Source organism: Arachis duranensis, chromosome 8 (genome assembly GCF_000817695.3).
Source record: "Arachis duranensis cultivar V14167 chromosome 8, aradu.V14167.gnm2.J7QH, whole genome shotgun sequence".
Classification (NCBI taxonomy): domain Eukaryota; kingdom Viridiplantae; phylum Streptophyta; class Magnoliopsida; order Fabales; family Fabaceae; genus Arachis; species Arachis duranensis.
Window position 1 is genome coordinate 43,450,541 of NC_029779.3, and position 15,211 is coordinate 43,465,751.

The 15,211-nt window shown below is 35.4% G+C and overlaps 1 protein-coding gene and 1 long non-coding RNA gene across 3 annotated transcripts; both read left to right on the top strand.

Moving 5' to 3' along the window:
• The first annotated feature begins 5,364 nt into the window (after positions 1-5,364).
• LOC107463087 (E3 ubiquitin-protein ligase makorin) lies at positions 5,365-9,082 on the top strand. Of its 2 annotated transcripts, none has more exons than XM_052253073.1 (5): positions 5,365-5,492; positions 6,160-6,280; positions 6,383-7,113; positions 7,419-7,488; positions 8,473-9,082. In XM_052253073.1, the coding sequence occupies exons 1-5, from the start codon at positions 5,470-5,472 to the stop codon at positions 8,893-8,895; spliced, it is 1,368 nt and encodes a 455-aa protein (XP_052109033.1). In that variant the 5' UTR covers positions 5,365-5,469; the 3' UTR covers positions 8,896-9,082. The 2 variants fall into 2 exon arrangements, with proteins under 2 accessions (XP_052109033.1, XP_015937308.1); XM_016081822.3 differs by having other exon boundaries at positions 6,160-6,244.
• An 86-nt stretch (positions 9,083-9,168) lies between these two features.
• On the top strand, positions 9,169-11,976 carry LOC110274706 (uncharacterized). The gene is made up of 3 exons (XR_008002197.1): positions 9,169-9,827; positions 9,930-10,483; positions 10,581-11,976. It is a non-coding gene; the product is annotated as an uncharacterized LOC110274706 (long non-coding RNA).
• The last annotated feature ends 3,235 nt before the right edge of the window (positions 11,977-15,211 follow it).

The window sequence follows — 15,211 nt, forward strand, 5'->3', positions numbered from 1 at the left end:
TATAATTTATAAAAAATATTTCTTTTGTTATTTTTAAAATTTGAACAAAATATTTTTTTTTGTTAAATTATAAGTAATTTGTTATCTCAATTAATTTTTTTTATTTTTTATACACATTAAATTAATCTCTATTACAACAATAGTATGAATAACTATATTATATTAAAAAATGCAATAAGTGAAGTTTGATTTGACCGTCAATAAGTATAAAAAAACTACAACTACTAAACTGTTGTGATATGGATGACCACGTAGACTCAACTTCTCAATATTGAAGGAATCATTCTCAAGAGAGAATGGATTTAATGAAGGTTGAAAAGTGATGACCATTTGTGTGTATAAATAGAAGTAGCATCCATCTGAATAAACACACACACAGCAATAAAAAGAAAGCTAATATACTCTTTCTCTTTCTCTTCTTACTAATACTTCTCTCTTTTATGTTGCAATCAAATACCCTTCTTCTTATATTGCTATTACAATTCTTTCTCTTCTTTTATTTTATAAGTATTTTAAATTCTATTTTCTATTACTCTTTACATATAATATTAATAGCAATATTAACCATCTTTATTATATTGAGATAGTATCAAATGCAAATCTCTCTCTCTTTATTTTTAATACTTTTTCTTATCTTTGTATATATATACACAATACAACATATAATATTATTATATATATATAATAATTATTGAGCTAATTATATTAATAATAAAGTCTTCTATTTATACATCTCTATTTTATATCTTTTATTTTACAACATAAACTACTTATTTTCATTGTTTTACTTGTATATTTTTCAAGCTTTCGAGATAGAAGTGGCAGTGTCTAGTACTCCAGAATTGGAGAAGACATCTACTCACATGGTGGTGGAGGATTATACCTCTCTGCAGAAAGATGTTCAGTAATTTTATTATTTATTTTTTTCTGTCTTTTGTTCTGTTATTATTATTTTATTTATGAATATAATAACTTGAAATTGTAGAGGTGCAAGTTCAAAGGATTTTTTAGATTGGTTAGAGATTTGTGTGAAAAATTCCATTCGCATTTGCTTTGTTTGTTAGAAACTCATGTCTTTAGAATTAAAACAACAAAAATTGCGAGTAAATTGGGTTTTTCTTCTTGGCATCTAGTGAAAGATGTCGGGTTCTAAAATGGAGGTTGGGTCTTGTGAAACGATTGGAGCTGAAAAGTTGATCATCTAGAATTTTATAGACAATTTAATCATCTTAAAGTCTCTTTCTATAATAAAGTGCCTTGGTTCTTTACTGTGGTATACGATTTGCCGCATCTGGGTCTTCGATTAGAATTATGGTCTAATATTAGACGATTAGCAGATCAGGCGCAAGGAAAATAGTGTGTTGGAGGTGATTTTAATTTTGTCTTAAGTAGTGCTAATATTGGTGGAAACTTAAGTTTGTCAAGATATCATCATCATTTTGCTGCTTGTTTATTAGATTCTGGATTACAGGATATATATTGGTTCCCTTCACCTGGTAATGTGGCACAGTTTGAAAAAGACTAGATAGGTATGTGGTGAATATCTTGTGATCTCAGCGTTTCTTTCAGACTGTTACGAAACACTTACCCAAACTAAAGTCTGATAATATCCCCATCTTATTAGATATGAAAGGCCTATAAAATATTCTGATGCGGCCTTTCAAATTTTTAGGTTCGTGGTTGATTCATAACGACTTTAGAATTTGCTACCTAATAGCTAGAGCTCTACAAATCCTCTTGAGAAAAATGTGTCATCGTTCACGTCTGACGCTAAACTTTGAAATGCAAAGGTCTTTGAAAACTTAGCTAGAAGAAAATCACAATTTTTAGCTAGACTCCAGAAAATTTCTACAAACTTATCTTTTGAAGTGAACCCGAATCTGGAGGATTTGCAAAAGTCCATATAGAAGGAATTGAATTCTTTATTAATTCAAGAGAAGATTTATTGGAAGCAATATTCCCGGTGCAAGTAGATTAATTATGGTGATAGAAATACCTCTTATTTCCATAGCCTAGTAACGACTAGGAAAAGAAGAAATTAAGTGAGTATGCTAAAAAATCAAGAAGGTAGTTGGATTGAAGATAATCAGCAGCTGAAGAAACTCAATGTTAATTATTTTCTGAATCTCTATACGGATAATAGTGAATATGAGAAGTTTGAAGCCCTTGGGCTATTCTCTATGTTTACTAATGAAGAAAATGAGCGTTTGGATAAGGATATCTCACCTGAAAAAAAAAATTAGATATACTCTTTTCTCCATGGGTGCTTGTAAATCTTCGGGTTCAGATGGTTTGCCACCTATGTTCTATCAAAATAATTGGGAGTCGTTAAAAACTCTTATCAGATGGGTAGATAGAGTGTTTTAGAATCATCAGAAAATTCAGGTAGCAAATAGTACTTTTATTTCTCTTATTCTAAAAGTGGATAATCCTAAAACTATAGTGTATTTTTGGCCTATTGGGTTATGCAATGTCTCATATAAGCTTATTACCAAGATTTTGTCATAAATATTAAAAGAAATTATGCCTAAGCTGATTAGTTCCTCACAATCTAACTTCGTTCCGGGGAAGCAAAACGCTGATAATAATTACACAAGAAGTTCTACAATCTATGCGGTCTAAGAAGGAGGATGGTGATTTTATGGCTATTAAAATTGATCTCGAATCTAATATTCCAGAGAATTTGGTTGATATGATCTATCACTGCTATTTTTCGGCGGAGATAAAAGTTCTGTGGAATGGTACTCCATCAACATCTTTCATGCCCTCTAGAGGTATTCGGCATGGGGATCCTATCTCTCCTTATTTATTTGTGTTGTGTATTAAGCGCATATCCCAAATTGTTTCTTTTGCGGTTGAGCATCATTTTTGGGAACCGATTACGCTTAATAGAGGGGGACTGGATTTTTCTCATATTTGTTTTGCTAATAACATTGTCTTATTTTCGAAAGCTACTACAGAGCAGGTGCAAGTGGTGTAGGATATCTTAGACCATTTTTTCTGTTGTTCAGGCCAAAAGGTTAATTTTTCTAAATTTTATGTCTTTTTCTCTGATAATTTGCATTTGGAAAGGAAACGTAACTTTAGTAATGTTCTTGGGATGAGACTTATGACGGATTTTGCAAGTATTTGGGAGTTCCTTTGCTACGTGGAAGGGCATGAAAGGAAGACTTCCAATTCATTCTTGATAGAATGTTGAATTGGCTCAATTTTTGGAAAGCTCAGAATCTTTCTTTGGCTGGTAGAATCACTCTTACGCAATCTACATTATCCACTATTTCGTCTTAGGTTATACATATGAAGCTTCCTTTGAAGATTTGTGATAGAATTGATAGTATTTTCTATAATTTAATCCAAGGAAGAGCCAATTTGGTTAATAAACATCATCTCCTTAGTTGGGGGCAAGATTTCTTCGCTGAAATCTCACGGGGGTCTCGGCTTCAGACTAACGAGAGTTTTGGAAAAAGCTAATTTGATAAAATTATCCTGGAAGCTTAGCTTGTTCATGATCGGGAAGCCCTTTAGGTCAAAGTGATGCAAAGTAAATATGGGTGTGGAGAAGCACTCCTTCCTAGGATTAAACATCTCAGAACCACATCGAATGGTTGGCAAGGTATCTATTCGGTATGGAAAGATTTTGAAAACAATCTTATTTGGAGGATTGATTCTGGAGCTGAGTTTAACTTTTGGTCTGACCAATGGATTCCTGATATCCGGAGACTTGTTGATTTTGCTTAGCCGAAAGTCACCGAGGAGATATTAGATGATCAAGTTTGTGAGTACGTGATTGATAGCAATTGGAACTTTGAACGTATCGTGACCCTATTGGGAGAAGATTAGTATCCTATTTTTGTGTCCATCAAGCCTCCCGAACCAGAGTTAAGCGTTGATTACTTGGCTTGGCTCCATGTTGCAAATGGTATTTTTTCGATTACATCGGCTTGTGCTGTCTATTCAAATCCTGCAAATGAGTCAAATGCTTATCTCTTTTCTAGAATTTGGAAGCTGGAGATTCCGCAGCGATTGAGATCTTTCTGTTGGCTTGTTGCGAATCAAGTGCTTTTGACAAATGAGTAGTGTGTTAGAAGACATATGGCACAGTTTGATGGATGTGCTATTTGTGGGGAAGCTCCTAAATCTTTGCTTCACGTGCTCAGTGATTATAGAGTTGCGAGAAGAACGTAAATGAGCATTGATAATAGTTTGGGTCCAAGTAATTTTTTTAACTCTCCTCTTTTGTATTGGTTGTTAGAAAATTTATCACCCAAATCTCTTTCTTGAGGACAGTATTGGCCCCTTCTTTTTATCACAACAATAAATTCCTTATGGTACCGAAGAAATATATTTATTTTCTATCTTGGAGATGTTATTTTAAATGGATCCCTCCTGATTCTCCATTTGTTAAGTTGAATATGGATGGTTTGGTGTTTAAAAATGGGAGAGATGCTTGTGGTGGTATCACTAGAGATAATGATGGTCGGTTCCTGGCTTGTTTTAGTGCAACCTAGCTTTCTCCATGGTTACTTTAGCAGAACTTTAGGATATTTTAATGGGGGTAGAGTTGGCTGTGAGTCTTGCTATGATCATGTTTTTATTGAGGTTGATTCGGCTGTTGCTGTTCGTCTTCTTCTGCATAATGACACCGATTTGTATTCATCTAGAGTTCTTATTCTGGCTATTAGGGAGAGGTGCAACATGTTATCATGTTGGCGGATTCAACATCAATTTAGAGAGGTAACTCTTGTGCAGATGGATTGGCTAATTATGGTCAGTTTATCCTTTGGACGGTCATATTTTTCTTAGTTTACCTCCTTGTATTTCTTGCAAACTCCTTAAACATTTCTTTTTTTAGAACAATCGTAATCTAGTTTATTTTTTTTAGACATTCTTGCCTCGCTGTCAATAAAAAAAAAGTTTAATCTATTTAAGATAAGTTTATTGAGCTAAATAAACCAACTCTTTTATTTTTATTTAAATAGATTATTTTTAATTAAAAAATTAAAAAAATAATTTTTGAACTAAACTACTAATTTTGGGCCATTTTTTCTTTTAGTGTATTATTGGATTGAAATTTCAAATATTTTTTATTAAAACAAAGTATTTAAGTTGAATTGTTAAAAAATTATTAAAAACATTAAAAAAAAGAAAAATTTTAACAGATTAAACAAATCGGTCTGCTTATTTTATAGGTGAACTCATTTATTTCACGAATTAATTAGATTAAACCCATTAAATTTCATTTTTACGGACGTAATATCAAAATTAAAAATCTGTCTGTTTAAAATATTAAACGGACAAAGTTAACGGACTTGGCCCAAACAGTCTTATTTTAAGGTCTCACCTATCCCCTTTTTTAACTTTTAATCTATAATTCTATTTTTCAAACAAAAGAGAAAAGAAAAAAAGCACTGTGCCGCCAAAATACGAACTCTATCACACTCAGAAAAAGCTTCATCGATCGCTTTCGCCATGGCCACCGCCAAAAGCAACAGGTGCATTTCCTCAACTCTTCTGATTCCTCTTCCATCGTTGCATTTTCTTTTTTCACCCGTTTCTCTTAGGGTTACAGTTTTACGAAATATTCAGTGTCAACTTTTTCCAACTACTTTCTTTAGAGTTTTCTCACTTTTTTTTTCTCTTTCTTTTACTTTTTTTTTTAATTTTTGCTTCCATTAGAAATACCATGGTTGAGTAATGTATTATCTTTTTTTATGCTAGTGAAAGGAATTCTTTCTGTGCAGATAATGAAATATCTCTAAACATAGGGTCTTGCATAGTTCTCCTTCTACATTGTTAACGTTTTCAATGAATTTCCTCGCTTCTTGGATGATTCTATTTGTTTCATTTTATTTATTTTATTGATGAAATTGTGTAAAAAGGTTGCAAGTTCTATGTTTTAGGGTTTAGGGTTTCTCTGTTTGGCATTGTCACTTTCTTCATTGAATTCATAACTTATTATTTGATTCATTTCCTTATCCATGAATTGCTTTAGAGTTTGCAAGTTCTATGTTTTAGGGTTTTATCTATGATCTGATTCTGATCAGTGATTTTATTTTAGAGTTTAACTTAATAGTGCATTGCTAATCCTTTCAATGAATTCCACTTATTAGTTGATTTTGATTTGATTTGATTTTATTGTTTGATCAATGCTTTTTTCAGATTTTGCAAGTTCTATGCCCGTGGAACATGTTTGAAAGGGGAGCTGTGTTGCTTCTCCCATGAGAGAAATGAGGCTTCTTCAGATGTACGTGACGAATTTACAATTCTTGTATCTTCAGATGTAGGAGACTATATAGTTCTTTCTATCTTCTATAGTACTATTTACCTACTAATTAATATATAATCTTTTTGTTCACACTTTGGTTTCTCCTTTGATAAACAGATTTGCTTGTTCTATCAGAAGGGCTACTGTGCTTATGGCAGTCAATGCAGGAATAGGCATGTCAAACCATCACAGGCATCAGCATCAGCTTCAGCAAATGGACCTGTATCTTTGGTTTCACAATCTGCCATGATTCATAGTGCTGCTAAGGGAAAGTTTACTTGGGTTCGGAAGGCGGATACGAAAGTGTTGTCACCAACTGACAAACACACTAGTAGCTTACAACACAAGAATCAACATTCTCAAGGGACTCATTGTGAAGTTGGTGAATCGAGCGCTCCTGCTATGCTGGATGAGAATTTGTTCTGTGAATTTGATGCGGCCAACTGCACCTCAAGGGATAAGTGTACCAAAATTCATGGAATCCTCTGCTTGTACTGCAGAAAGCCTTGTCTGCATCCAACCAATCTGGAACAAAGGTCGAACCACATGAAGATATGCAAGGAAAAGGCTGAGATAATGAAGAATAGTCAAGATATAGAATGCAGTGTTTGCCTGGAGCGCGTTCTGCGGAAGCCTAGACCATCTCAGCGCAAGTTTGGTTTGCTATCTGAATGTGACCATCCTTTCTGTTTAGACTGCATCATCAGGTGGCGCAATATGGCCCCAACCAATGCAATGGACTGCCCTGTGTGCCGCAAGCATTCATCTTTTTATGTTCAAAGTGACATTTGGTATGCTACAAAGGAAGAAAAACAGGCAATTATTGACAATTACAAGGCGAACTGCAAGTAATTTCTTCTCTATTTTTCTTTCTTCTGCAGAGTCTTTATTTGGAATTGAATGTTTAGTGATTGGTTTGTTTCCTTGAAATTATCTTTGGCAATTGGTTGAGTTGATCTAATAAGATGCATGCATCTAAATATGGTCTGTTATCCTGTTTAGTTCGCTTTACTCAAATTAGTGAACTCGGGTCCACTAATATGCATTCATTGCACCGGAGTCCATATTTTCGTGTTAAAAAGAGCTCTTACACTCAGTCGAGTCTAATTAGCGAACTATCTGATGATCATGATTATTTTTTATCTTTTTCCAGGTTGATTGATTGCAAGTATTTTAAATTTGGAACCAGGCAGTGCCCTCATGGAACTAGTTGTATGTATAAGGTAATCGAGTTTCCATCTCTCTCGTAGTTTCTTTTATTTTATCCATGCCTGCCTCATTTTAAACGTGACTATGTAAGCAATATCAGACATAGAGCAATAAAATGCGGTCTCCATGTCTCTCTTTTCATTAAGATGGATATTCTCACTATGTCTTTCTATGCACCTATACATGTTCTCTAAAGCTCTGTCAGGTTTCTGCCCCAAGATGGAAATATATAGAAATAGAAATAGAAAAACAAAGACAGAAAGATGTTTGGAAAGAAGGAAATATATAGAAACAGGAAAAAAATTGTTTTATAGACAGAAATGTACATATTTTCTTCACAATCCAAAATGGGGGACACAACAACGGACAGAGATGGAAATTTTTATCAGTTAAGAATGGTGTTGGAAGAAAGTAGATGGTGGTTTGGTGTCGATGGTAAGAAGATGGAAGCAAAACTGACTCTTAAATTTTTCAATCTTTGTATCCTTATTTTGCCAAACAAGATACAGAGACAATTTTTTATGTCTCTATCCCAATGTCTCTGTCTCCAGCTCCATATTTATGTTTCAGTACAATATCCAAACAGAGCTTAATTGTGTTTTGACTTTTGTCACTCCTTGAATTGGATTATACATAACCTTTTGTTACAAAATCAACATGACCATATTAGCATTTTATAATCTGCGAAACTCCTTCCAACCAAATGCGGCTTGATTTCTAACCAGATGTGTAATAAAGATGTGTTGAGAGTATATTCCCTTGAATTTTTTATTTTTGGAATCGGAGCGTTTAAATAGCTGATAACTGATGCCTCATTGCCAAATGTTCATGAGAATCTTAATAATAACAAATCCAAAATGAATAGGAAGTTCTCCTTTTTTTAGTCACTTCCGAATCTTTGCTTTGTTTATTGACATATTAATATTGTTTATTTATTTATTTTATTGCAACAGTTTAGCAAATGACCACCCTGATGATATTTTGATTCTTGCTTTCAGCATGCTGTAAAACCTGTCTTGCGCAAACAGAGGCAAACCAGGCCACAACCTCAAATTGGAGGAGACAATCTCAACAAATATGACATCATGTCTCAGCTCAGTGAATTTGATTTGCATCCTCATGAGTTTTATTCCATCTTGAAAGACATGGAGTGGTTCGATGATATGAGTGCAATGGAGAAGATGGCTTTAGCTGATGAACTGGCTGGTCCTACTTACGGAGATTCACATTTCTTTCCCCAGGATGATTTCTTTGATAGTGATGATGATTTTGATGATGAAGATTTCGATCCTATTGATGCTGCAATATCATCAATGATGATGTCTGGTATGCCAGTATTTGGATTCAGTGATGACGAATACAGCAACAATGAAGCCAGGGATGGCAAAGACAGTGATGGCGAATCCATTGATGATGATTGATGGATTTAATTAAGGTTTAGTTATAATGCCGTCTTTAACTTGCTTTTGAAGAATATGAACACCTAGCTGTTTTGGGACAAAATGTTTGGATATTTTAAACTGTCTACAACTTTAGGAATCAACAAAATGCTATATGATGGTGAAATTTATTTTGCAGCCTAATATTCATGTCTGTCTGTCTTTGAAATTTTCTTATTATATATATATTGTTGGCTCAGCAATAGAATTATAATGCAACAATAATGGAAGAAAGAAATCTGTGAGAATATGTATTGAAAGATTCAGCAAATGCAAACGTATGATGGTCACACTTTCCCTCACTTTGAGTCTAGGGAAATTAGACTCCTCACTCTCAAGTTGTTATTCTTCTTTGCTGTCATTCTATTCTCCCCATACAATATAACCCTTTCTTGAATATCCCCATCCTAACTAACTCCTCTGGCTTCCTTTACAATGCTTTCCATTTACATCCCCATCTAGTAGTCCTCCATCCAATTGAGGGATTTTCTCACATTCTTACCAACTGGGCTTGCTTCCTTAGTTGATCCAGCTCCAAGTTCTGTAATCTCTTCTATTGGGCTTGTTTGTGAGGCTGAGTTAGAGCGCTTGTATCAGCTATCCCCTCCTCGACAATGACCTTGCTCTCAAGGTCCAATTCTGGAAACATATGCAGCAGCTAGTCGAAGTCCACCCAAGTTGTCTCCTCCCGTGGTAAGCCCTCCTAATCCACGAGGACCTGGTCCACTTGTTTTCCATCTCTCGAGACGGAGTGCTTCCCTAAAATCGCCGTAGGTGCAGGTTAGAACGTTGTGGGTGCTGCAGCCAGCACCAGGGTCGAGGCAGTACGCCACCTTCCCAACACGTCGCGGGATGTGGTTAAAGAAGCGCTTGCCAAGCTCTGGATGCTCCCTATGGAAGAGGGATATTTGAAGGTAAGGCTTCAACTTGAGCAAAACCCAATCCCCCTCTTTGAATTCCTTGTCACAACGGTGCTGGTTTGCTTGTTTCTTCATGCGGGTTCTTGCGTGGTGCAGGTAAAAACCCAACTCATCATTCAATATCTCACGGGGAAGCAACAGGGCAGTAGCTAGGGGGCAAGTTCATTGGGAAATCGTGCATTGCCTCATGCGGTGTCATCTGTATTGCAGAGTGAATGAGCTATTATAGCAAAATTCGGCCTGGGGAAGAAAGGCCACCCATTGTTGCGGCTGCGAATGAGAGAAAGCACGTAGGTACTGCTCAAGGAAATTATTAATGACCTCAATCTGACCGTCACTTTGCGAATAATACGCCATACTGTAACATAGTTGGCTACCGGTGAACTCAAAGAGGCTGCACCAGAAGCGATTGAGGAAGACTGAAGACGGGGTCTCGGTCAGAAATAATGATAGAGCGAAAGCCGTGTAATTTAACCACCGATGCAATAAAGACTTGCAACTGAACTCGCAGTGAAGTCGGCTCTCAGAGGTTCAAAATGAGCAGTTTTGTTGAACGATCAACCACCATATAATAGCAGTATATCCTGCTGACTTGGGTAACTGAACAATAAAGTCTATTAAAAGTTCTATCCATGGTCCACACAACATAGGTAAGGGGTTGAGGAGTCCTTGAGATTTGGAAGTCATGTATTTGGTAGATTGGCATATGCTGCATTGCTGAACAAATTTGTACATATCTCTATGCAGGCCTGGCCAAAAAAAAATAAATCACCAACAACCTTATAACTCTTAAGTACCTTAGGATGCCCCGTCATAGGCGTCGCATGAAATTCATTAAGTAGCTGAGTATGAAGGCCCTCAAAATCTGGCACCCAGGAGTGTCAGGGTCCTCCCACGTAACCCAAGAGTGATGGAGTCAATGAGGTATTGACAGTTGAAAAGGCTTGTAGGCAGGTGATAAACTCTAATTTTGTAGTTTATTTTATGTTGAATTTAGTGGATTTTATCAACTTATCTCACATTTATTCAATGAAATAGCATGGTTTTGTGAATTTCTCCTAACTTGTGCTTAAGAGTAAAAACATGCATTTTAGGTCCTTAAATTGCTAAGTTTAATTCACTTTAATTCCAGTCGACGTCTTAATGTGTTTGATGAAGTGATTTCAGCAGGCCTCAGAGGGTTCTTCACCCTGTCTTGATAAGGCATCAGCAGCTAAGTTCGTCTTGCCAAATTGATACACTACCTTAAAGTCGAATCCCAATAACTTTGTAAGGTAATACTGCTGTTTTGGTGTAAGGACCACCTGGTTCATGAGTTCACAAAGACCCTAATGATCGGTCTTAATGTAGAACCGACTCCCCAGCAAGTAGTGCCGCCACTTGGCCACTGTCTGGGTAATAGTATAAAGCTCCTGAATATAAGGCAAAGCAACTGACAAGCGCTGGTTAAGCTTTTTACTAAAGTAAGCTATAGGATGTCCCTGCTGTGATAGTATTGCTCCTATGCCATGACCCGAGGCATCCATCTTGACCATGAAAGGTTGAGAGAAATTTGGAAGAGCCAACATTGATGTTTGTGTCAGGGTTGATTTGAGTCTCTCAAAAGCAAGGTCAGCTATGTGGCCCCAATGGAAGTTGTTGTGCTTGAAAAGTTCTGTCAATGGGGCAGCGAGGTGTGCATACTTAGCCACAAAGCAACGGTAATTAATACCTGTGAGGCCAAGGAACCCATGCAGTGGTCTCAGGTTGGAAGGCCTGGGCCAATCGACGATGACAGCAATCTTAGAATTATCTACCTAAACTCCATGTTTAGTCACCACATGTCCCAAATACTCAACCTGTTGCTGACAAAAAATACATTTAGAGAACTTGGCAAGGAAGTGGTGTTGCTGCAACACAGCGAGGGCTGTCTTAAGGTGATGTAAGTGCTCTTCTTTGAATTTGTTGTAAATTAGAATATCATCGAAAAATACAGTGATGAACTTCCAGAGATAAGGGCCAAAGACTTTGTTTATAGTGGCCTGGAAGGTAGAAGGAGCATTGGTGGGACCAAACGGCATAACAACAAACTCGTAAGGTCCTACATGAGTCCGAAAAGACGTCTTTGGAATGTTGATATCATGCACTCGAATTTGGTGATACCCCGAACGCAAGTCTATCTTAGAGAAATATTCTACACCACACAACTCATAAAAAATTTCATCAATGGTGGGGATTGAAAACTTGTCTTTTATTATAATAGCATTGAAAGCACGATAATCAACACAAAAACGCCAGTTCCCATCCTTCTTCTATACACTGGACTAGAGAAGACAATGTAACTCTCTCGAATGTCTCGGCTTACAGCATCTCTGCCACTAATTTCTCAATCTCCTCTTTTTGGTAATGGGGGTAATGATAGGGGCGACATTCACCATATCAACACCTTGTTGCAAATGTTTTTCGATATCCCGTGGTAGAAGTAATTGATTAGGTCCTTAAAACACCTTTTGGTATTCATGTAGTAATTGTAGCACTTGCTCATCTTGTTTTGGTGATTCTGAAGTAGGGTCAATTGGCTCAAGCACACATAAGTGGAGGGAGGAAGCAATCTTATTAAGAGCCCTGCTTTCAATTGCCCCAGGTTGGAACAATCGCTCACCCTAAAGCTTAACATGCATATCCCCAACCTTAAATTCCATGGCCAAGTTCAAATAGTTCATAGTAACATCGCCTAACTGCATTAGCCAGTGCCCCCAACACCACGTGTATATAAATTGGTGCATAATCCATAAGTCTAGCATTATAGTTCTTTAAAAAATTACTTTGTATTTTTTTCCTTTTAAAAATTATAAGTTCATTGCAAAATATTTTAGTGTTTAAGTTTTTATACATCTATAAGTTTATTACAAAATTTTTGGACACGCATTTCTTTTTTTTTTCTTTTTTTTTGGTAGATTGAGGGGCCAAAGGCCCAGGACAAAGAAAAAACTAAACGGTTACATTACGAAGCATAGAAGCCCCAAAAACATCATCAACAACTATGAAACTAAGCAAGAGTGGAAGTGAGTTCCAGTATCTAATCTCTAGGTTCTGTTTCAGGCTATGGGTAGCCAAAATTTTTCGACACGCATTTCTATTGAGCAGTAACGCTCAATTACGAAGTCAATAAAGTTGAAGATTTTATAATTCTTTTTCAATCAGTAGCCAAGGTGTCCATGAAACAGTCAAACCTTTTGTCTCGGTTTGACCAATAAACGCTTACTGGCCTGATTTGATTGGGTCTTATGTCTTATTCAAACTCACTTAATATCTTGTCCAAAAAAAAAAAAACAATAAAAAAAGCGCTTAATCTCCGACCAAAAACGGAACACTCCCATAATCTTTTTAAAACTTGTAATTTTCAATTCATAATAAAGCATAAGACTTTTAAAACAATATTTATTTTGTATTGGAATATTTTATTTTGCTATTTTCACACTTTTTTTTCTAACGATAAACCAAACCCAAGTTGATTATTAAACTCATTGGCTCATTGCCAACTTGAATGAGTTATATAGAATAAATAACCCGTTAAAATTTGAGTATAATCTTACAACGATTGAGCATTGAACATTTTACATGTGGAACGAGACTCTTTTTTATATTTGATTTAGGCATCTTAGTTGTAGGTACTATAAGTAAACACTTTTAAATAAAAGTAGGTAGAATTACACTAAACTACAATCAATCTCGAAAGAAATAGTAAAGTATTCTAAACTTAAATCTTAATGTGAAAAAGGTTTCCACCAAAATCAACAATTCTGAAATCATTTGGGTTTGTTCCAAATAGCAGCTAATGTAACCTCTAACGTGGAAGAAGTAAACATTCTATCCGTTACACCAACATTGTTGTAATTAACTAATAGCCTTATTTAAACATGACATTACTAATTAAGAAAATTATGAATATCTGTCTCCAACTAAATCATCATGTGTATTGTTTCTCAGTTTTTGTTATATTTATGAGCTGGCTAATAAACATTCGTCTTTATTTTGGTCATGGCATTGTTTTGAACTTTATAATATATAGAAAAGAACGATACTTTATTGCGGCTAAAGCTGTTACGAAACCATATGAAAACAAACAATGCATTCATGCTGCCGAAAGATTAGTCCAACAACAAAGTGACGTATCTTATTGTCCAAGTTACTGATTTTCCTTCCTTTCCCATTATTCTTTTTCTTCAAAACACAACCACCCAAAAAAAGGAAAAAGAAAAACAAATACAAAAAAAAAAAAAGCATTCAACTTTTATTAACTTACACCCGTGATTCGTTGTATTGTCTCCAGTAGCATGTATACAACAAAAATTCCTAAAATAGGTGAATCTTAGTTTTCATCCTTATAATCTTTATTCTGTCTTAAAAGAAGTTAGAAGTTTATTTATTCTGATTTTGTGATTAGTCTTCTCCACTAAAAACTTACATGCTAGCTAGTCCATGCCCTCTTTTATTAGTTTTAGTGCTACATCTTTTCAAACCTAGTTGTTCACCACACTAACCTCTTAATTCATTCAATGTAATTCACTTTATTCATTTCAACCTTACTAACACTGCATTTGAATAATTCAATAGGGAAATTTCAACCAAAAAACTTCAACTTTCCTTCGTAATTATTTAAAAATTTTAGTTTAGTTTTCTTTTTAATTTTTAATTTAATCTGTTTATATTACGAAATTAATTTTTGACTTCTACCTAAAATTTATCGAAGTTAATTAAGCATACTCTAATCTTGCCCATACAACATGAAACTGTATAAGAAACAGAATCATCAAGAGAGATAACAAACAGTGGCATAGGAGCAATTAAGAAGAAAAATGAAGAATGAAAAGTATACCAATAATAATGAGCTGTGTATTTATATATAATATAATCATATATTACATCATAATAAAATATAGACATGAATGACACTATGAGGATCATATCAGAATTCCTCTTATTTCCCTCTATCACCTACAACAAATTAACAATAATAAATCATAGCTAATCAAGAATAATACATGAAAATCTCATCATAATAATAATAATAAGAACAACGAACTCTCTCTGTATACATAGATAATCACTCCGTAAAAAAGAAGTCAATCAAATTTAGTTCTTCAACACGGCAAGCATGGAAACCACCAACGAGGCAACCATCATTGCCGCGGAGCCGGAAATGGATCCAGCTGCTCCGGCGTCAGGAGACGGCGCCGGAGACGAAGCTGGAGATAAGTCTTGTGCGGAAGCAGAAAGTGCGAACAGAGCAACACAGAGTACGACGGCGAATGTTCTGAATGATGCCATTGCTGAGTTGAGTTTGAGAAAATGAAAGAAAGCTGAAAAACAGAGAATGAATGTGGAGAAGAGTGTGA

Coding starts and splice junctions, on each gene's coding strand:
- LOC107463087 (XM_052253073.1), top strand. CDS start 5,470: ATGGCCACCGCCAAAAGCAACAG. Junction 5,493..6,159: donor GCCACCGCCAAAAGCAACAG/GTGCATTTCCTC, acceptor TGCTTTTTTCAG/ATTTTGCAAGTTCTATGCCC. Junction 7,489..8,472: donor GAACTAGTTGTATGTATAAG/GTAATCGAGTTT, acceptor TCTTGCTTTCAG/CATGCTGTAAAACCTGTCTT.